Raw genomic sequence first — 23,295 nt, forward strand, 5'->3', positions numbered from 1 at the left:
ACTGGTGAATAATTTACATTTTTCCTGGTGTCTTTTTTAAGCTCTAACTGGCAAAGTAAAATAGGTCATCACTTGATTGAAATACTATTTTAGCTGCTAGGGCTTTGTATTTTAATTTGACAAAAGTAAGGAACATTTTCTATATTTTTCAAGCATCAATTATATATTTATTATCTATTATTCTATTGTATGTTTATATAAACGACTAGCTACAAAAATGTCCTATTTGAATACATCAGTAAGTGTTTTTGTAAGTACTTATGATCCCTTATGATAAGATCTCTTATACACTATTGATTGACTGGGACAACTTGTAACCAAATTATTTTTAATTTCCTTATAATATTAATAACGGATGTGTTAATTTAATTTAAAAACCATAAATTAAAAGCTGAATTGAAACTAAACACCGGTTATTATAATGCGTATTTTTAAATGTTTTATAGTTCATGAATTTTAGTTTCTATTTACCCATAGTTAGCTCTGTCAACCCTGAGAACCCATCGATCACTTCCCACCCCCTCCCTCATTCAGTATCACCATTCACCTCTTTTAACCCTTAAATCCTTAATGATCTTATCGGCTTCTCATTAGCCGTCGTTACTGCCCCAATTCTCGGTGTTTGTACTCATTCAGGACCGGTCCTTTCCCATCCCCACTACCCATCCAATATCCAAATACAGCTGCAACAAGTGGCAGGTCTCTAACGATCCCGAGATTCTACCCCTTAACCCAATGTCTCCGGAGGTGTCATAAATCCACATGTGGCTGTAAAGTGTTACTAATTTCTGTTTCTGTTTCCATTTCGATTTATGTCTCTCTGTTTTGCCCATCACACGGCCCTCTCTTTAGATATCCTGGGGTCTTTGGAATTTTGGGTAAGTTGCGTTTGTATTGCATTTGAAAAAATATCTAGCTTGGAAAATAAACTTCATACCAAACTGAATACTCACAAAATTATAATTATAAATGGGGTAACCACTTTAAATAGGTTTAAAGTTGCTTATAATTAGTAGTGTTTTAAAATAAAATTAATTTCCAAGAATTTTAAATAGAATTAAATATTTTCTAAAAAATTATATTATATAATCTGAAATCAAACATTTAGAAGGCATAATGACACATAATAGACTTAAAAGAAAAAAAATCTTTAATTACAAGGTATTTAGAAGTCGAAATACGGAAATACATTTTACCCACTCGTTTGTCGGCGACAGTCGTCAACCCCCCTCCATTTTTCGATTCCGCTCTGGAACCACCTAATTTCACATGAACATGTTAATGTTTACACGCGTACCGCCGCGATTTTTATGTTCGCCCCCGCCGCGTATTACTGTCTCTCCGCCCCCAAAGACCCCACCACCCCCAAGACACAACTAACGATCCAACCAACCACCGTCTTTAGCTTATCGCCACGATCGTCTAAAAATCCGACGATTGCCGAGCTCGTCTTGGGGAAACAGCCCAGCGATCCCCAAGATCAGTCGCAGTTTGCTCGTCAACCTCGTCGCGTCTAGAGTTTAGCCGTATCGTAAGCTCTATTAAAAATTCCCGAGATCTGCGTGGGTGAAACTGAAGGATAAAATCGTGTTTGGTGACACGGAGAGGTTTATGACAGTGGTTGAACTAATTAAATTGAAGAACTTAGTTAAGTGCCGTTGAAAAATGAGCGAAAGTGCCAGCTCCAATTGTTCCAAGGATCGTGCAAAGCCGGTGGAAACCCTCGTCCTCGCCAACTATGCCTTGAAAGCCGAACAGAAAAAGGCCCAAGGACAAGGTGGCAGAAAGGAGGACGAACGCATCACCACTGCGGTGATGAAGGTCCTCGAGGGCTACGACTGGAACCTAGTTCAGGCATCGGCCAAGTAAGTCCCCTTACGAAAATCGAAGAAAGTAAAATTTCTATTATAAATCGGATGTATCATATTCTTTATCAGCAACACAGAAGTTTTACCGTCTTATCATGATTATAAAAGCGTTGATATAAATTTATATTTGGACAGATGTGCTGATTAAGTATGATACAAATGTTTAAGGACAGCATTTTATTGTTATAATAAAGATATCTAAAAACATCAAGATAAATAGTACATACTTATAGAACTTATTCAAATATTTCTCTTATGTTTTCATAAAAATGTAAAAGAATAACAACTAAAATATCCATATCATAAACTTAAATATACAATTTAAAGATTATGATATAAAACACAAAATGCTTAAATGAAAAAGATATCAAGCCATTTAGAAAATAATTTGTTAGCTTATCTTTAAGCAATTCATTATTGTTAGAACACCCAAAAATCTCTTCACATCTCCCGGCGAGCAAATTGAGTCCTCACTGGGGCCTCGAGCCACCAATAAGCAATGAATGACTAACCAACCTTCGATGAGTTCGCTGATTAACACAATTTCCAGGCATATATGCATATACGTGGGTTTTCTTTTATTTAACTGGATAAACAAACTTGGCGAACCGCAAAAGGGAGAAAAATGAGAAGTATTGCCATTGGAGAAAGAAGGGAAAACGATTGGGAATCTGCCGGCATATGTAAATATAAATGAATTTACACATTCACACATATTAGACAAACAAACCTCGGCAACAACAAATTGGCCAAAGGCAGAAATAATAGGAAGAGGCAATAACAAGCCACCAGATACAAAGATACAAAATACGGGCCTCAATAAATGTGTCTTGCAGAGTGGAACAAAAAGTGTTCGAGATGAAGACGACGACGACAAATCAATTCAGGCATAAAAAGCGAATAAATATGTTTTTAGCGTAAAGATGCTAACTGCTAACAAGGTGGGGGGATGGGGTCTTCGGGGAGGGAGGGGTCCCAGCCACAGCAGATCTTAACTCAAGCGAACCGGGGAGTTGACACTTGACAAGATGTCGTATGTGGGTTCCTTATTTTGGAGTACACTCGTAGTACTTTGGGTCGTGAGAAAGACGAGTGGCGGCCGCGGCTGATCTTTCTGATCCCTCAGACTCCAGATTCTCCAGATCCTTGGCAGCTCTATCTCTCTGTTTGACCGGCAATTAGCAAATGTCGGGGCTTCCACCTCCGGTCTTTCGGCAGGGGTCCCAGTCTTATCCGAGTTTGTCGGCCGCCTCTGCTCGCTTTGTTCTCTATTTCGTCGACGTTGCTTATCACTGGGCAGAGATTACACTTGAGAAGAATTTTTAATTTTAAAATTAAGATCAGAATAAGATGAATTACATTTTAGTAAAAAAGTTATAAGAGTGGTATAAGTTCACAAAGGAAGAATATTCAAAAATAACTCAAATAATACTGCAAAATTAAGAATTATTGTTTTAAAAAGTTGCTATATCATTTCAAGAAGTTTTAAAAATTTGGAAAATTAGCTATAGTAAAAAAGGTAATATATTATTGATTAACCATCCCTTTTCGCCCAGTGTCTGGTTCTCAGCTGTCCAGGGACAAACATCCTTGGGCACAGTTACCCTCATTGCGAAATGCGCAGAAAGCGCTGTCAAGAGCACGTGTGTGTTTGCACAAGGATATGAGCGCCATTTCCTTTCCTTTATCTATCCGCTGTGGGGTACCCTCAGCCCCCACCAACCCCTACCAAACCTTTCGAACCCCCCTGCACTCACTATCCCCTCCACCACTGTGGAAATTGTTTACCTTGCGCTTTATGAGCCTTGTTTATTTCCACTTAAAATCGCTTAAATGCACATCGCTTCCCCCAAGTCCCCGCTCACTTCACCGATTACCAGTTACTCCTGTCACCTTTCAAATTAAATCTTTTAAATGGTGAAAAAATGTTGTAAGCGTTGGTGGGAGATACTTTTAATTGCTTCACTGTTTGCGTTGATTGACAGCAGAAATTGATTTCCGTTTCCTCTTTTTTTGAGCATTTTGTAACTGTAAGATACTCTGACCTTAAAATTGGTATATAAAATTTTACCAGTTTTATAAAGATTTTTAAATGTGTAAACTTAAAAAAATGTATCTTGGGAAATGATGCCCACTTAAATTAGTTTTTAAAATATCGAAATATTTTACCAAAAGAAGCGCATAGCAAGTATCGACTAAATCTAACATTTTGTGGCTTCCTTTGCTAATTTTTTATGATCCACTTTTTGGCGAAGGGGAGACCGCAAACATTATATTGCTGTTTGATTTTGTTAAATGTGTTTCGCGTGAATCACTTGAGAATTTGTTACTTAAGACCAACAAAAAAGTGCTGGGAAGCCACTTGAATAGTCTGACGATCGGCGTCGCACGATATATAAGGTATCACCCATAGGAGGGTTTGGGTTTGTTATTAAATAATACAGATACCGTGTGCGAACCCCTTCTTATGCGCCATGCTCTATTTACTTGCCTCGATTAGATATGGGGCCTCAATAAGGAGGAGGGAACTTCGGGTAGGACTTTGGCGACCCTATAAATACTTCATTGCTTATCTGCGTGTCCGGCCCGAGGTGTTATCATATATGTATAGTTCTCCAAATCCAGGTGGGTAGCGCTCCGCCTCGGTTCCCAGCCCCTGTTCCATCCGATAGTTCTTCTTTCGGTGCTGCGACGAGTCAATTTACATGGCCCCAACAAGTCATCTCGGGCAGCCTAACCAAACACTCTTCCACTTCCCCATGAAGGAAGCCCCAACCACAACAACCCATCAACGGGGGACAGTGGGTCATATCCACACATATTGTGAGGGGTAGAACGATTCTATAGTGCATCTAAGCCTCAAAGGGAGTTATTAAGTTCTTAAAGACGTGAAAAAGGTACCAGTGTAACCAAATATTTATATATATACATTTAAGAACATATGATTTGTGATATATAAGTTTGCTTATTAATAAAAGAATTAATAAATTTATATATCTTAAAGATTTAGAACCCTTTTTCTTCTAAAGGCATTGTAAATACTTTTAGCAGAGAAATAAAATATATAATAAATATATATATATGTATATATATATATATATAAGGTTATAATAAAACGATTTCTTAAGATATGATTAAGGTGCTTAATCTTATAGCTAGAAATAATGTGATATCACTAGTTTGAATTTGTACTATAATCTTAGCTTACATTTTTTGAAAAGTATTTAAACCCTTTAACCCTTTTTTTACTTCCACCGTGTAAGGGTTTTCGGCTGTTGGTCTTGCCAAGGGGGCCGGCAAACATGTTCCTAGCTGTTGCTCCACCTCATGTTGGTAAAACCCCCCATATGCTGGTGGTGCCCCGCCCCCGAAGGTCCGCCCTGAGGAGCAGCAACCTCAGCTTTTGGTGGCCGGTAAAAGTTTATGCAGCGGCAACAACAAGAGCAGATACACGTGCGGCTTACAAGGCAAATATTGATTTTGTTGCTGCTGATGCCGCTGTTTTTTTTTGTTGCCGCCCCATAGCCACAAATGCTGGCCAAAAAGTTTTCAGCCTAGACTTTCGATTTGCATATTTTTTGTTGCAGTAACAGGAATTTACAAAACATTGGCAGCTCAGCTCCCCGAGGTGTTGTCGTCGTTCTGTAGTCCCCATCGATGGTCCAATTTTATGACCAGGTGAGCGCGACAATGGCCGAAAAGGCTGCCAGCCAGCTAAAGTGCAAGTAAGCCAAGTCGGCGGAACGATGTGAGCCAAAGCCAGCGAGGCTCAAAGGATTCCGCCAAAATCTGTCCGAAGAGGAGGGAAATTTGGGGACGGAAATGAAGTGGAACATCGATTTGATGAGCTCCGTTTTTCCATATTTGTAGAGGGGCTTTCAATTAAATGGGGTATATCAGTTAAAGGATAATTAAAAAATAATAAATTACAATGAACTAAGGAATGAGCTTTTAAATAAATTCTGTTCAATAATAACATTATATACACATAGTATTTTTTTTATTGCTAAAATACTTTTTATTACTTTACTTGCTGATTGAATAATATTTTTAATAGGTTGATAATTATTATAAAGGTAGTGGAAATCCACTTTCAGACTATCGGTACATTTCCTAGAGTAAATACCAAACAATTCCACAAATAAAGTTAGCTTGTCATTGACCTTTAAAACCAGTATTTAAAATTTAAACAATTTAAATAGTGTAGATACAATAGACTTTGTAGGGTATCCCAACTTTTAGTTAACCTTTAATATTTTGCTGAGCTCGGGGTATTTTGCCAAATATTAAGCAACATTGGCGCATAAAATTGAGGGCGCATTTGATCCGGCCATAAGCTTTTAGCCGAAGTACTCGCACATTTCGGCGCAAATCCGCTCGATATGCCATTCAAAAAGGGTTCAATGGCTCAGCGGCGCTGCCATTGCCCATCCTGTATCCTTTCGCTTTCCTGGGGGAATCCGAGTCCTGCGGCCGCAGTTTCCACGGAGGGTGTGCGCCCACGCGATTATTCCTCGGCTGCCAAAGTCTACCGGATATCCCGTGCAGAAATACTCGATGGACGGGCGGGAAAATCGCCAGCGGCAAAATAGGTGTGAAAATTCATAGCGAACTTTTTATTTTTCGCGAGATTCCGCGTTACACTAGAAAACAGGCAAACATTGCTGGGCGGGAAGTAATAAATAATATTTGGCGTAGACTTGCTTTGCATTTAGGTGAATCATGCAAATTCGCTCGAATTCAAGGGGCTGGATTCTAAATATTTAACTGGCTTTGATTAGAAGTGAGTCATTCATTGATTTAAAACCAGTCTACAAACAAATTATCATTTTTAAGATTTGCACATTTAAAATATTTACTTTGATTGGCTGTTTCCTCTATAAGGAATGAGTCATAAAATAAAAATGTAGGTTACATTGTTCGCAAAAAGCCTCCATTAGTTATCATTAATGGTATTATAAATATATTCTCGGTATATATTTACGAAGTGTTCTGGCTGTACAGTGTCTTTTGGCTGAGGGCTTGATTCAGGGTTACTACACGACAATCATCAAATGTCAGGGACATGTATCCAGCTGACAGCATTGATTGTAGCTGCAACCACCCACCGAAACACCCAAAAAAGAAAAAAAACACCCACAAAAGCCAGAATGATGCAGGGCTCTTTCCTCTACGCCACTTAAACTGTCGCTCTTCATTGCGTTCCCATCCCCGGCTGCCACGCCCCCTTTTCCTGGATCCTTTCACGCCTATCCAGTTGTTCCCAGCTGGTCAGTGGAGCAGGGGAATCCCCGAACTCTCTGTCACTTTCCTCGAGTGCGGAGCAGTGCGCTGTAAAAATAAATTGACTTGGAAATTGAAAAAAACAAGAAAATGAAAATGAAAATGAGAGTGGTCGTGGTAGTTGGATGGGGAAATGGTTGAGGACGTGGCCAAATGAAATGATAACAGAGAATGGGATCGAGATGAAGTGGCCGAGAGGCGGCTTAAATAGAAAGGGAGGGCTCAAAAGGCCGCTTCTCAAGAGGTCGCCATGTGTGGACGCTTCACTCCGATAAGTTTCCAATAAGTCCGACCATTCCCATTGATCCCTGACCTAAGAAGAGTGGCCAATAACGAGATGTTTATCTTGTTACCAGAACCACACAAAGTTGTTCAAGGGCACTGAGAGAAAAAAGGATTTCTTAAATGTTACCTATCATTATCTGTTTCATAGCATATCATTCAGCTTACTTATTTAAATATAGCAAAATTATAAACGATATTTATATTTTTACTGTTGTGTTATGGTATATCGAGCAAATCCTTACAAACACAAATAAAAAGTACAAGTAATTTACATACATTTAAGAAATAGTGCCGTAAAACTTGAGCACAGCCCTTTTTATATCATAGGCAATCCAATTGGTCTCGATAAGATAATCTCCCTCGGGAAAGGGCAGCACATCTGTGACTTGAAAGTTCACAGTTTCGACTGGAAGCTTCTCTAGTAATAGATCATGCTAAAAATAAAATATTGTTGTTATAGGTACAAAGTACCTGGTACATAGTTGTCTGAAAAAATACTCACATTATACGGACAATAGTGATTAAAATTCGAGTAGTTTTCAATAACGTTAAACCAAAAGTTGATAACGGGACTCGATTTTCGGTTTTTAAGGAATCTGCAGGCATCCACAGTGATATTGTACATAAATGGTCTGTAGCCATTGAATCGTTTGAACATGGCCATATTCACCTGGAATAAAAGGAAGATTAACAATACCACAGCTCTGATTGACCACCTACCTTTATTTTAGTCACTGGCGACTTAAGCAGCTTGTACTTGACTGAAACATATTTATAGCTTCGATTTACCGACTTCAGGTAACAATGTTCGAAATCCCCAAATTCCTTATCCAAGCTTGTACACTTCACGTTGGTGAATTCGAATTTAGAAGTTATCTAGAAAACTCTTTTACATAACAACTGAATTTATAAAATTAACCACACTGACCTCAGCGACTAAAAATAGAATGGCAATTAGCTGAAAAATTAAGCACTCTTTGTTTGACATTTTAAACCGTCGAAATCGTACTGAGCAATGAAATAAAATTAATTTACAATTTCGGATGTCTGCTTTCCACGCGATTAACCTTTGCGATGAAATTATGATTGTTACACAATAATATTTTCGTTTTACGAAACATTAAAGTTACTCAGTTGGATATGGAAAACTCATTAAGCTTAAATTAATTGTAAGTTAAGAGAACATAATTAAAAACAAATATAGTTGGTTAAATATGCCACCATTCAATTTTTAAGGCAAATTAACTTAGGAGTCTCTCTATAATCTGTTTTTAAATTAATTTGATAACCTTAAGAGGTGTCAGGTATTTATTAATTAAATGTATTTACTTGAATGATTTCCCTGTATCTGATACCATTTTCCAAGTGCAGCTGACAAGCCACACAGGCTGAGCAAACTCAGATGCAATCTCACGGTAGCAGATCCCCCAGATTGCGGTAGAAAAAGGGGCAGTACAAGCACCTTATCACCTTATCAGGGCTCCTTGCTGTTTGACCACCTTTTCGGACGAACTTAGAGGTCTACAATCCGAAAACATAAAAGAAGAAAGGCAACCGACCGCAGAGCAAACAGGCGACTGCATCCGTTGGATGCATTTTAAATTTGTTTGACAAAAGTGCCGTAAAAAGAGCGGCGGCTGCGTGGGAAAATGTGGGCACTGCCTAAGCAAATAAGAAAATGAAAACGAAAAATACAAAAAATACAAGAAAACAACGACGCCTGCAATTTGTTTACACGCGCTGTATCTGTTAGATACATTTCATATTTGTGAACTTTTGAAAATCGCTGGGACGTCTCCGCCGCTAATTAGGCGCATTTGTCCCCACTTTTTGACATGCGCTTACAAATTGGAAATGAAAATGGGCATGGAAATGGAAATGGGAATTTTCGTGCCATGTTTACAGCTTCGTGTTAAAGCTGTAAATATTTGGGATCCCTCCTCCATCTCCAACACCCGCACCCGTCGTAAAATTTAATAACAAAAGCGGCAAATGGCCCATTGCTGATAAAAGATGCGCAACAAAAGCCAAAGTGTATCTCACATCTTTGTATCTCTGGCATATGCGAAAAATGGAAAGCTGCAAATTCAAAATTCCTTGCAGTCTCCGCTCATTTCTCATATTTGCCCATGAGCTAACGGCCACTTGAAGATATCACTTAATGAGATTTGCGCATCTCCGAATGCAACAACAGCAGCAAATAATGAAGACGTGCTTGAGTTGCCAAGTGCCCCGGGGATCTGCTATATATATATCACTGGGGGTTCCAAGGTGCACGTGGAAAAATGTTGTAAGTCAAATGTATAAGTTTATAGTATGTAAATATACCTTGGTTTAAACAATATCTTGACTGGGAACTTATAAAATACAACTGTTTTTTAATATGTTCACCTATTCTTCCATATCTTTCTTTTTTTATCCAATCTAGTATTAATATTTTCAAATTTTGGAAAACAATGTTCTTTGAAAATAAAATAGACAAGAATATTTTCCAAAAGAAGATATTACTTACAGTATGTTGTTTTAGTTTCCTTTGAATATTTCAAAATAAAATCGAAATTCATCGAATAAGACCATGATTTCTTCTAGTGTAGGCCTGGGAATACTGCACCTCCCAAGTCCCAAGAACTGAGTGCAGCAAAACGAACATCACTTGATTCTGATTAGCGTGCTGTCAAGCGTGAGAGTTGCATATATATACTGGCAGATACTTTTGAATTGCGGGGGAGGGCGGCTATATAGGATGCTGGGCGGGTGGCGAGGGGGAGTGGCAGGGGGCGGGGTCACGACGCCGACGATACCAAAAGCCAGATAACAAACCCCAAGACGCTGTCCATTTGGCCTCCGGTCGCGTTTTTAATCGCTTAATAAGCTCGGCCGAACTTGTAATTAAGCCCAGGCAAAAAGCGGCTAACAAAAAAATTTAAAAGGGAAACGTTAAATATTGATTTATTTTCACGCAACCTAGGGAAATTAAATCCATTTTTTTGATTTTGCCTTGGTACCTTTTACTCAATGTCGGTTTCAATGTATATAAAGGTCATACAAATATTATCAAGTACTTAATTCAACAAATAAATATTTTTTGATGATTGTTTTTTTTGTGTTCATCTATCTTTGAAACAAATAACTTAGACATAATATAGACATTTTAGGCACTTAAATGTCAACTGAGCCAACATCTAAATTCGCCAAATTAGTATCAGATTTTGGTTCCACATGACAAAACTCATTGTAAAATTCACCCAATTTCGAAATATTATAGTTCATTGTTGATTTTCAGCAACATAGAACAACAATGAACAGTAGCTTTTACGTTTTCAACAAAGGAGGTGAAGGTTTTTGTTTTTATTCAAGTTTTTCTTTCCACATGATTACATTTTTATTGATATTGATTCTGAAATTTAAAATTACACAATAATCAAATTTAGAAAGAAAAATTAAGCATCTACAATGTCTGAAATTTGAACAATCGATCGAAATATATTTTTATAGAGTTTAATGAACCGCTGAAATGATATTTTACTAAATGAATATCTTAATTGATTGATTTCAAGTATTTACTAAAATATCTAATACATAAATGCATTATTTATGAAGTCCAGACAAAATTGCAACCCACGAGATACAATAAGTGTTCAAAATGAAAGCTGATGCTGACCACTTTTCTATATATTTTATGTTATTCCTCTGAGATTCGTTTCAATTTGAGTGCTAGGACTTAGAAGGAGCACCTGCTTGATGATTCGCTCTGATTGAAAACAATTTCTCCCATTTTTCCGGCCAAGCATAGAATGCAGCCAGGCATATCGAATAACTCGCCCACAAAGGCATTAGCACACGCACACCCAACTCAATTGAAAGATTTACCTAACAAATCTCTTGCCCTGATCATGTTTACTTAGGATAAATAATTCAATATAGGAGGCTCCTAAAAAGGTGGGCAGGCCAAAGGAAATCTCGGGCATTGTGCCATAGTGTTCCGCCCCCTTGGAAGGCCTATCTCTTTGATTGAATCTCTGTCTTCGTTGTATTTCTCGGTGCTCGACATGCTAAATAAAAATGGATGCATAGATAAAAACAATGTGGGTGATGCGATGAGAGTTAGAGAGAGTTAGCACTGGGAAAAATATATAAAAATGGTAAGATAAATAATTTTACTATAAATAAAACAAAAATATAATTTGCGATTTAAACATTTACCGAGAATTTTGGACTCAGTTGGTATATTTTCCTGAAATAAATATAAAGTGTGTAGATCAAAAGAAGGTGTTTAGTGTAAAAACTAGTAAAAGAGAAAAATGTTTTATTATTATTTATCAAAGGAACTTGAGATCTCTATATTTTACTTCGAGTAAACATATTATATTTTGTATATGCGATACCATAATACATAGAATGGTTTTACTTGGACGAGCTTGTATCGTTTTGTCAATGGAATTACTTGAAAGTCGCGCGAAAAGGCAAATGGATGGACTTGGATAGAGGAACCTCGTTGCATACTTTATGCAAAGTCAAGAGTTTTGGCAGGCACTTAAAGGATTCCGAGTGCTATTTTGCATACATTGCTGAAATAGATTTTTGGCCACCGACGAAAAGCTCGCTGCTCTGGAATTTTGCACGATTTTGCTGATTGCTTTTGTTTGCACTTCACTTTTGTCGCTGCCCGTTGCTCATGATTCTTGAAAAATACACTTTTGACTGCACTTTATGAACTTCTCTGGTCTCCGGCCTTGATGGCATTTCTTCTCTCTATTTACCACGGCAAATAAAAGTTTTAATTGCAAATTTCAGTTTGACATTACGCGTTGTTGTGCCGTTTTTCGGTCTGCGACGTCTTTTTGCAATTAATGAAAACTTATTTACCCGGCCAGCAAGTCACTGCAGCTCCTGACTGATTTTCCTACTTATTTTTTGATCTTTTCAGGGCGCCCACGGACCGCAAGAAGGAGCACATCAAGCGCCCCATGAACGCCTTTATGGTCTGGGCCCAGGCAGCTCGACGGGTCATGTCCAAACAGTATCCTCATCTGCAGAACTCGGAGCTAAGCAAATCGCTGGGCAAGCTGTGGAAGTAAGTACCAGTCCTCCACAGATATAGGTACTATATATACACCATCGGAATGGGGGAAAAGTAGAGGGGAGGCGAAAAAACGAGACACGTCTCTGGCTGCGTAAACGCTGGGGCATGGACCACTTGAAAAGTGTCTTTTATAAGCTCCACTTCTTGGCCAGACAAAGAAGGCATCCGGAGGGAGCGGGGAATCCCCTCCGAGTTTGGTTGAGGGCTTTTCGACGAGACAGCGAATTGCATCAGCAGACAGTTCTCGGGGTGCCAGGGAAATAGTATCAGCCACTCCCAGGAAAACCCAACTGGAGCTGAGCAAATAAAGTCAGATGAATATCTAGGAAGCTGGGTTAAATACATTAGGCTCACCTGTTGGGCATTGCGTAAAGGCTACTGCTGATTTACTAGTTTAAACACCCTTAATTTAACAAAATTAGTTGATATTTTTTTAAATTTAGCCTGACACTGTCAAGGAGAAGTCGAATTCTATTTTGATTCCATTGAATTCTTTTTAAGATTTCTGTGCATCGCAAAGGGAAATACTCGCAGTGACAGTCAATTAAACAGGGTTTATTTATGGGTCCACCAAACGGTCCAGCTCGCATTCCCAATTAGTTAAGGCGGATGTTTCGACTTCTTATCACCCAAAGACTCCACTTCTTATCGCTAGTCGCCCGACTCACTGAACTGTGAAATTTTAATTTCAGACTGGACAATATTTTATTACAAACAATATATGAAAACGACGCCGCTGTGTCGCAGATCGCCTTTTGGCCTGACAGTTTTGCATTAATCATGGAAAAGAAGATCTGCGGCAGATTTGAAGCTTTTAAGAGTAGGAACCAGTAAATCAAGCGATCGCACATTTATAATTTAGTGGACATATTTCCGTTTCGCATTTAACTTGCTGGAATTAACTTAACTGATTGATTTTTTAAACGTTTTCAAAATGATTTTGGTAATTTAAATTGGGCTTTGTAAAGGTCAGTTCTAGACAGATATATATTTTTTTTAAGAATCCCAGTTCCAAGAATATTAAGGTTATTTTTATCGATCTTGGAAGTTTTATAAATGAGTTCGAATTCTTTTTAAAGAATGTTTATTTATACCATAATATTGACATGTTTTAAGATTCACCACAGATATTTTTACCGTTTTCTAATATACCTTTAATCGACTTAAATTTTTCTTCATATTATGTGAATGTAACTATTCTTAAGCACACTTTTAAAGCTCCTGGCGTTTTGCAAGCCATGTAACAGATCCTACATAATAACTGGAATTACCTTTCGTGCCCCATTGATACTATTTCCCCTCTTCCCCTTGCAGAAATCTGAAGGATAGCGACAAGAAGCCCTTTATGGAGTTCGCCGAGAAGCTTCGAATGACGCACAAGCAGGAGCACCCGGACTACAAGTACCAGCCCAGGCGCAAAAAGGCGCGCATAGTGCCCAGCCAGCAGGCCGGAGAGGGGGGATCGGGATCCCCGGGCCCAGAAATGACTTTGTCCGCCAATCCGGGACACTCCGGGAAGCCGAGGAGCAGCAACTCAAATGGCCAGAGGCGGACTGGAAAATCAAATGCAGTTGGCCTGGGAAACTGCCCCTCGACCCTCTCGAATTCTAATATGGGCACGGGCTCCTCCTCGTCGGATGTCTTCAGTAATGAGGCCTTCATGAAATCCCTGAACAGTGCCTGTGCGGCCAGTTTGATGGAGCAGGGTCTCATCGAGGCTGGAATGGATTCGCCCTGCTCCACCACCAGCTCGCTGTCCTCCCTGACGCCCCCGGCCACGCCCTACAGTGGAGCCTCCTCGGGAGCGAAATCCTCCGCAGCAGCAGCTGGGAATAACCCCAGTCTTTTGCTGCGGCAACTAAGTGAGCCGGTTGGAAACGCTGGTCATGATTATGGAGTGCTGCTCGAGGCTGGCCGGGAATACGTGGCCCTGGGTGAGGTCAATTACCAGGGGCAGGCGGCGGCGGTGGGCGGGGGTCAGGAAATGGACTTCCTGGAGAACATCAACGGGTATGTGGGCGGCTATGCGGGCAGTCGGGTGAACTACCCCGGCTACTCGTACCCCGCAAACGGGGGGCAGTTCGAGGAGCAGCAGGCGTCACAGGCCAGTGGAGCCTTAAATTACAAGCCAACAGCAGCGGCGGCAGCCACCGACATCGATCCCAAGGAAATTGACCAGTATCTCATGGATCAAATGCTGCCCATGACGCAGCACCACCATGCGCACCATCACCCGCTGCACCACCACCCCCATCCACAGCCCCACCCACCACTGCACCACTCGCCGCCTCTGAACTCCTCCGCCTCGCTCTCCTCGGCCTGCTCCAGTGCCAGCTCGCAGCAACCGGTGGTGGAGTACTACGACCACTTGGGGTACTCCCCGGCAGCCTCCGGCCAGCAGACCCCGAACTTTGGCCCCCAGCAACCGTATGCCACTGCCTCCCTGACCCGCACTCTGGGTGACCCCGCTCCACAGCAGCAGGAGCTGCAGTCCCAGCAGCAGGAGCAGCAGCACCAGAATCCATCGCAGCATCATCTGTGGGGCACTTACACTTATGTCAATCCCTAAGCTACTTCATTTGCACATTTGTTGTTCGGCACAGGAAAAATGAGGGGCTACATTTGTGTTCCAATTTTGTACAGAAATTCATAGGAACTAAGCACGACATTCCTAAGAATCTTACACTTTTGGGGACTAAATCCGCTACTCAGTTTTTCAAAGAGAAATGGCATTACATTCCTAACTAAATTTTATATAATTCCTTTATTTTATATATATATAATATGGAACCCCAAAAATAAGAATCAGTGCACGGCCGAAACTAGTAGGGCTACATATTCAAAATTGTTATGATTTGTTTTTATAATGGTAAATTGATTTACTGATATGTTTGTTCTAATCTTAAATCATACTAGGCTATTCGAATACTAAATTAAATATTTATACCATATCTTTTATAGTTTTTCCATACTTTGTGCTAGTTAAAGCGTAAGATGCGCTGTTATTTTTCTCAGTGCACCACCCCCTTTCACTTCCGTTTCCTGCCCCTCTTTATGGGTCACTTAGATGGCTTTCGTTTATTGGTTTATTGTCTGTGCAATGTCTGTGTGGGTGGGTGATTGTGCATGTGTGTGTTTTTGGCTCGAGGGTCTTTTTGAAGATTCCCTGCAATTTAAGCTAATCGCTGCGATTTTCGTTTATGGCTGCATTATTCCTTTCCCCATCAATATGCAATTGCAGAAAGAATCGAAGAATAAGCAATGGTCATACAATCTAAATGGAAATGGCCAACAATGTTGTGAGAAGGCCAGAATACCGAGTTCATAGCTAATTGGAAGCAATATAAACTAGTAGTTATAATTTGTAAATGTAAGAACATATTTCCTAGTATTGGCAAGAAAGTATACGGAAATGTATGAGCAATATTATTAAAGTTAGTCGAAGTAAAATAAATATATATATTATAAAGGGTATCAAATTTAAAACATAAATGTTACAAAATGAAAAATATTAAATCTTCTGAAAAATAAATATTTAAAAGTCTAAGCCAATTACACTGAATTTTAGTTTCAAGGAAAAAAGGAGCTTGCCAAAGGTAAGCAATTAAATTTGTATCAATTTACAGTTGGACAGTAAATGGAATTAATACCAGATTTTCCTGGAAACAAGGCAACGTAGACTGGCCAATTTCAAACAACCCGGGGAGGGTAGAAATTCACTCGGTTTGGGCGTGGCCTATGACAGTTTCCCACACTCTGCAGTCCATATTTGGTTTTTAGTGTCTACACCTGGGCCGTGTGGCACCTGTAACCGTTGTAAAACCAAAATAAATTCCAATGAAATTAACACCCGTCCACCAAACGGGTACTTCACTTCGTTTTTCGCCTGGCAAAACAATTTGAAACAAAATGAAAATCACACTCAGCCTCAAACGCGTTCTTTTTTATTTGCCTGCCTCTTTTGAATTTTTTATTTAGCACGGCATTTATTTTATTTATTTAAATTTGGAAGCTTAAGTTCAATTTGCGCCTGTAACAAGTTGTTGTTAATTGAAGCGCAAACAGGAAGGGAAAATAAAAGCAAAATGGGTATTAGAGGAGAAGAAAACCAAAAAACCGTGCCAAAAATGGCCGGGAAAATAAAATGGCCGAGGGCAAACAGAAATTCATTTATATGTGTATGCATTAATTTCGAAAGTTGCAAATTAACACATTTAGCGAAGCCCTTGTTTATCATTCTCATAATTTATGTACAGTATTTATTTTCAGATTTTTTCGCCTCTTTTCATTTGGTGCCAGGCGCCGGCCGCTTTCTCACTAATTATGTAAATTATTTTCGCCGATTGGCCAGAAGATTTAAAGGAATTATTGCGCCGCAAAAAGTTGCGAGAAAGTATCGAAAACTTCCCGGGGCGAAAGCGAGTAAACTTGAAAAGTCCTGAGCTGGTCGAAATTAATAATCAGCTAATGAGATTGCATTATTAATATTTCAATTTGTTTTGATTGAGTGGTCTGTCCATTTGGGTACTCAAGGTATGATGGAATTTTTAATGAGTTCATTATCTCAACAAGTATTTCTGTCCTTCATTTTAGATGAGAAATGTAATATATTAATAATATTTTAATAATAAAGTATTTTCCCTAAGCCATCGATTGCGTGTTGAACTACCCCAAATCGATTTGCCTTTATCCAGAATTTCCTAATTTAATTTCGATGTAAATTGCTTTGGGTTCTCGATAACTGCGCAAAGATGAGTCGGGGATAATTTAATTAACTCAATTCGATGATTGGCATGCAGCCTTAAAGGATATAATCATTTTTGGGCAGCACGGAAGTCGGTCACGTGGCAAATCGGATTCAGAGCCGAGTGCACTCAACCAGCAAATGTGAGTGTCATTCCTCATTAAGTTCCCACAACAAATGTGGTGATGGCCCGACTGCCATTCACGTCCTGCCCAAGGACATCCGTTTTCGTTTGGGTTGTTTAAATATTATTAAAACTAATGACGTTTGCCGCAAACTTTGGCCGTCTCTACTTTTACGCCTGGTCATGCAACGGGTCGTATGCGTAATGCCATTTTGTTGGCCTGTCCTCTCGCTGTAACTCGATTAAACTTTCCTCTGCGGTCTCAGTTTAAATTCACTTAGAACTTGGACGATTGGAGGACAGGGACACTCTCATTAGACGTCGGCTTAGCACCTGGGAAAATGTTATTCAAATTAAGCTGCACACGGGATCCGCCTAATGGCCGTCGAAACTTCTGACCCTCCCCGGGAAAACTCAACTTGCCCGAAATTGGAAAAGCGGGGCGGATGGGATGCCCGGGTAATGGCCGTTGTTTTTCCTCTGCAATTTCGTTTTTAACGGCAGCAAAATGTGAAAATGTCAGGCACTCAAGCAGCTCAAGTTATCCGGCGGAGCGGCGAACAAAAAACAAAATACAGAAAGGAAAATAATAATGTGGAGCCATTTGAATAAAATATAAGGCGAGAAAAGTTAAATGTAATGCGAAAGCCGCAGACTCGAAAGTAAATTGAAATTTCCTTTCGTTTTTTAATACTCTCGATGGATGGCGATGGTGTTCACAAGATGGAGTCATAGAAATTTCTCTAGATTACACATCTTGTACTGGGTGTGAGTCCATAAGCTTGTCGCAATAAATCTCTGGGGGTCTTAAATTAAAATGTGTTAATGCTTGGCAACAGTTCCATTTAAAATTAATTATTATGACTTACACTAGAAGAACATTCCTATAAACTACTACTTTATTTTTTAAGTTAAAAAATGAAATATATATATATATTATCAAAATAATACTAAGCTATTTGGAGTAATTGAGTGTAGCTCAGTGTATGCTTAGGTCGGTAGACAAACATTAAAATCGCTTAGTTGCTTAGTCAATGTTACCTGCCTCGTTGAACCGAAATATATTCCAATTTTTAATGCGACCCCGCCCCGAAATGGCAAAAAAAAAGGAAAGGTAAGATGATTTTAATGGCGAGCAGCCAAGTTTTTTCTGTGGAGGAACGACCTGGAGGCAGGACTGCCATTTCTTTACGACCCACATATATTTACGATTGGATCTTGAAGATCGGTGATCCGTAAGTATTGACACAAACCACTTAGAAATGTAAAAATAAAACTTTGTAGACGAACAGAGACTGCTTTAATGCGCTCGCCTGAAAGTATGCAGCAGAATAATTTTGTTTGCACATCAATCAATGTGATTTTTGGGGGTAGCGGGAAAGGCGGTGCCAAATAGGTGGGCGTGGCCAAGGGGAAGAGCCAAAAAATCACTTTTGGACCAACGCTTTCGGCCCATCAATCAGCGTCAGGAAAATGCTGCTTATCATATTGCTGGTAGACGGAAAACGCTGGCAGTGCATCAAATTGATATTTGTCAATAATCTTTTTTTCCAGCTGCGGATGTTGCTGTGTATGTGCTGCGGATTTGCGGATACTGCGGATACTGCGGATGCGGCGCCGGCTGCTGTGATAAATGTCAGCCAAAATGACAAAATATGCTCTGTGGCTGGTGAAAAACGTGACGAGAGCAGTGCATCAAATGGCTGAAAATCACCAGTAAATGGCCACATCAATTTAATTAAAAATGCTTACTTTATGGTAAAATGCAAAGTATTTATCCGTTTTTTACGACGCACTCACTTTGGCTGCTGTTGTACGGACAGTGAGGCTAATTAAAAAGTCACTTCCGCTGGCCGGAAATGGACAAGTGCTTGCAATATTAAATGCCATTACGAAATGGAGTTGCAATTGAATTAAGCAATTAAATAAGGTATTTTTAAAAGTCATTTATATACAGTTTTTATATAAGTTTAAAGAATAATTGCTATTAAGTTAAACCTTAATTGAAATGTAATTAATTTTATATACTCGTATTTTATTTATTTTATATTTTTTGTGAAATATTAGTATTTCACTTTCAGTGTAGAAGCCCGAATCACATTATGGACCTCACAAAAATTGTATCTCATGGATACACTTTTCACGAGACACAAATTCGCCCTAAGGTGCAGTTGGATTACCCATCAGTCGTTGCTCGAATAAATCAAATATTTGTCCGGAGATAGAGTCCCCCATCACAGTTAATATTTGCCCATGCCGTGTGCTCAGCTGAAGACCTTCTGAATTTGGCCCGATGTGAAACTATCTGCCCGATGCGAAGGACAACTTTAATGTACACAGCTCCTCCATTAGCAAAGGCATCGAGCTGCTTTGAGCCCCAATGGATCTCTCTGTACAGATGAATACTCGAGATGTGGATACTAGAGCCCCTTGCAGTTGCTACTTTGCCAGCTCCTTTGCCTTTCTACGGGCTTTTGCCGGCTTGTTTTCAATTATCAGGCATTACACTTAGGTACACACTTTGATACACATCATTGCCCTGCGTTTCGGTGTCCTGTGTGTGTGTCCTCGTCCTAATCAATGAACATTGAACAACTTCTGGCATGTGGATGGGATGGGATGTAGTAGAGCTTTTTATGAACACGTCTGCATTTTACATTCACGTAGTAAAAAGGACTCAGGGGGAAAACTGAAGCGTACACAATGTATGAACTATATACAAAGCCAGCAGTGATGGGAGCTATCTAGATAATCGCACCTGTATCTATAGTATGCGTATGTTATGGTACTATTTTAGCCCAACAATATATATGTAATTAAAGTAAGTAAACTTAAATTTAATATTAAAACACATTAACACATATTTTTAATAAAGTATCTAAAAGTATGCAAAGAAAAATATCATTGCCTTTCCTAACGGGCTTTCCGATTATTAAAATTTTGTTGCATACTTCTAGGCCTTTTTTAAAAAAAAAAAATATATAATTTAATACAATATTTTAAGACTTGTTCCCTTATAATTTTAAACCATCACTATATTTTTGCAGGCGCCAGTGCGGATCTCTTGCACACACTTCTATCTGATTAGCAACTGCACAATTAACCCCTGGAGGCCTACACGTATGTGCGAGAAAATTGAAATTGGCTTTTAACTAGATTTTCACACCACCCTTCTCTCATTTTCTCCCCGGCTTTCAGTGAACAATGACTTGGCATATTTTAATTAACCCATTGTGCCACAGTTCCTGCTTCGTGCCAACAATTATCATTTGCTAACGCATTCGCACTGCGCTCGACAAAACGGCAAAACGACGATGACAGTCAGCGGTTTTTAATTAACTTTGCAAGTCTCGCTGTTCCGCGAAAATTAAAGACTAAAAATATCTGGTTGTGGTTGCCTTTGATTTTAGCTAGCTTTGGAAAATCGCAGGGAAAAGGGTGAATGCTTTTCAGGAATGTGCTATAGTTTGCTGTCTTTAATTTGTTTTCACTAACAAATATCTGAGGTTTAGTTGTGGAGGATGTTTATGCAGTCAACAAAATTCTAGGCATCCTAGATTTGAAAAGATATTTTAGTTTCTTATAACATTTTAAATTGATACTTTTGTTTTGGTCATTTTTTCTTCGTTCATTTGTATTACTATTTTACGTTATATTCTTAGTACACCTTAATATTTTGTATATAATAGAGGTTACCTCAAAAAATATACAGTTAACAGATTTTGAAAGGAAAGTTTATCTCTATTTTATTAATAATAAATAAGGGTACCCAAGTTTAAAGAAACTTCAGGCGAAAAATCTTTAGCAACAATTCACACAATTTCGTTTACTACTGTGGGGTGTAAAAAGTCTACTCCCACTTTTTTATAGTTTTTATTCCGTTTCCAGCATTTCCTCGGTTTTCCAAAGTTTTTGTTATGTGTGAAATTTTGTGCTCGCCGCAGTTTCCCTTCTGCTGGCGCCTCCGAGAGTCCTTTGTCTGTGGTCCCCGTAATGTGTGTGTATTTCGTGGGTGGCTCCAAGGCGACTTGGAGCGTCTTAATTAGCTAATGGTTGCCTTGCTGCCATGCGGCCTTGCAGGCACGAAAAAGGGCTTAGACTGCTTGCCGGCTCAAACTCAATTTGCCACGTTACAAATTGGCCTGATTGGCATGCAAAAAGCGAGTTTTTTCCCTCCGCTGCTGCACTGATAATAATGCAGGGGCTTCCCCACTTTGTTTGAGGCTTTGATGGCCTGTCAGAGGACTTACGGAAGCGCTGGAAATACAATTTTCCTCCTGCAGCCTAAAATCCCCCCACTGCCACTAATGAAGGCAATGCAATTTGAGGTGGATCAAAGCGAGAGACCTTTGGCCCACAAGAAAGATCTGCTAAAGGGACACTTATAGGTTTATGCTAATTCTGGAAAGCGAATTTTAATATGTAGCCACATAAACATTGAGCTGGCCCTGTGGTTTTGTCTATCCGAATGGCTGGCTGGCTTTTATGTAAATGTCTGGCCAACAGTGCGTATGATGTACACATAAAATGTTTACGAGTGCCGTAATAAAATCAAATCAAAATTTAATGCTTACACCAGACAGGAGTGGAGATCCTTTTATGGCTTTGCATCCATCAAAATGTCAAATGAGCTGTCCACACGAGGTGGTCCTGGACATATGCTTACCCAGGATTCCCGGTACCCCGATTCCTCGAATCCCCTTAGCCAAACCCTTTGCTTGCCTTCTAGGAACGCAGCTCTCTGGATCTGAAGCATCAATCAGGTTTCGGTGGGGAAATGAGTGTCGGTGCAGGAATTATGGTGGAAAACTTTGTGCTAATCCACTTTACGTGCCTGCGATGGATGTTCCAAGGGCAAGGCCAACCTCCGGTTCACTCGCTCCTCTGGTCGAGCATGAGAAATGAATTTACTTATCTGTTCGGGGAAAATGCGTGCCCTTTTCCCAGTTCCCCCACTCCCTTTGGTACTTTTCCGATGGCTGATTTCCTCTTCCGGCGAAAGTCGTCATCCAAAAACCCAAAACACACAATTCCTTTTTTGTTTAATGCATGCCAAAAGATAAGCGGAAGGGAGATTTCATTTGAAATACACACTCCCCTAAGCTGCTCAAAGGAAAAGCTAAACATTATTCAAATTTAAATGCTTTAATTTGATTACATCCTTAAAACAATACTTTTTGTGTGAAAAAGCATCCAGGTTATGGTTTTTGTGGGTAAATATCGCTCTACCAAATAAAAATATTTGTTGCAGCTTTATAAATGGGTTTATTAACAGTCAAAGGTATTAACTTTTGACCGCTTTTCGCTTTCCACAAAAAAAATTAAATATAAAAAACAGAAAATTCTGATATGTTATTAAAACTCACAGAACTCCCCTTATTTCCCTCAGAATGTTCGTGCCAAACAGTTATCGCAGCTCGATGGCCATTAAAGCGAAATATGAACCCTTTTGGCCAAGGAAAATTGCTTACCAGAATGCGATAGACATTAGCAAATATGTACAGTACTTAGAGGAGCTCGTTCAAGGTTAATGCTGAACTTTTGCGGCGGAAATTATTTTTGCGAGCGGGCTCAAATGGCCTTGAAGGCGGGCAAAGTTTCGGCCCACAAAAGCACGGCGCTGATTTCGCCCACTTCATTTGCTCATCATCAAGTCAATCAAGTTTTAATGATGCCACAATAAACCCCGCTTCGCCCGCTGAATAACTTAAGAAATGTCCACGGGGCATTATTATTTTCTGGGTGTTCCTGTGTTTGTTTGTCCGGTCCCTCGATTTTGTGGCGAACTCGTGGGCTCAGGAGGAGAAATCTGAAATTTTAATTGCTTGCCATTTTCCTTAAGTGTCCGGCAATAATAATTGGAAATTTATGAGATTCTTAATGAGCGAGTACAGATTGCTGAACAGGC

At 39.5% G+C, this 23,295-nt stretch overlaps 2 protein-coding genes across 2 annotated transcripts; one reads left to right on the forward strand and one right to left on the reverse strand.

Annotated features, from left to right (window-relative positions):
• The first annotated feature begins 1,566 nt into the window (after positions 1-1,566).
• LOC119556750 (transcription factor SOX-10) lies at positions 1,567-15,951 on the forward strand. The gene is made up of 3 exons (XM_037869175.1): positions 1,567-1,865; positions 12,364-12,510; positions 13,834-15,951. The coding sequence occupies exons 1-3, from the start codon at positions 1,666-1,668 to the stop codon at positions 15,086-15,088; spliced, it is 1,602 nt and encodes a 533-aa protein (XP_037725103.1). The 5' UTR covers positions 1,567-1,665; the 3' UTR covers positions 15,089-15,951.
• LOC119551506 lies at positions 7,715-8,424 on the reverse strand. The gene is made up of 4 exons (XM_037860880.1): positions 8,365-8,424; positions 8,157-8,312; positions 7,939-8,106; positions 7,715-7,870 (listed from the first exon to the last, which is right to left on the reverse strand). The coding sequence occupies exons 1-4, from the start codon at positions 8,422-8,424 to the stop codon at positions 7,715-7,717; spliced, it is 540 nt and encodes a 179-aa protein (XP_037716808.1).
• Positions 15,952-23,295: the final 7,344 nt, after the last annotated feature.

The sequence above is a fragment of the Drosophila subpulchrella genome, chromosome 3R (genome assembly GCF_014743375.2).
Source record: "Drosophila subpulchrella strain 33 F10 #4 breed RU33 chromosome 3R, RU_Dsub_v1.1 Primary Assembly, whole genome shotgun sequence".
NCBI lineage: Eukaryota > Metazoa > Arthropoda > Insecta > Diptera > Drosophilidae > Drosophila > Drosophila subpulchrella.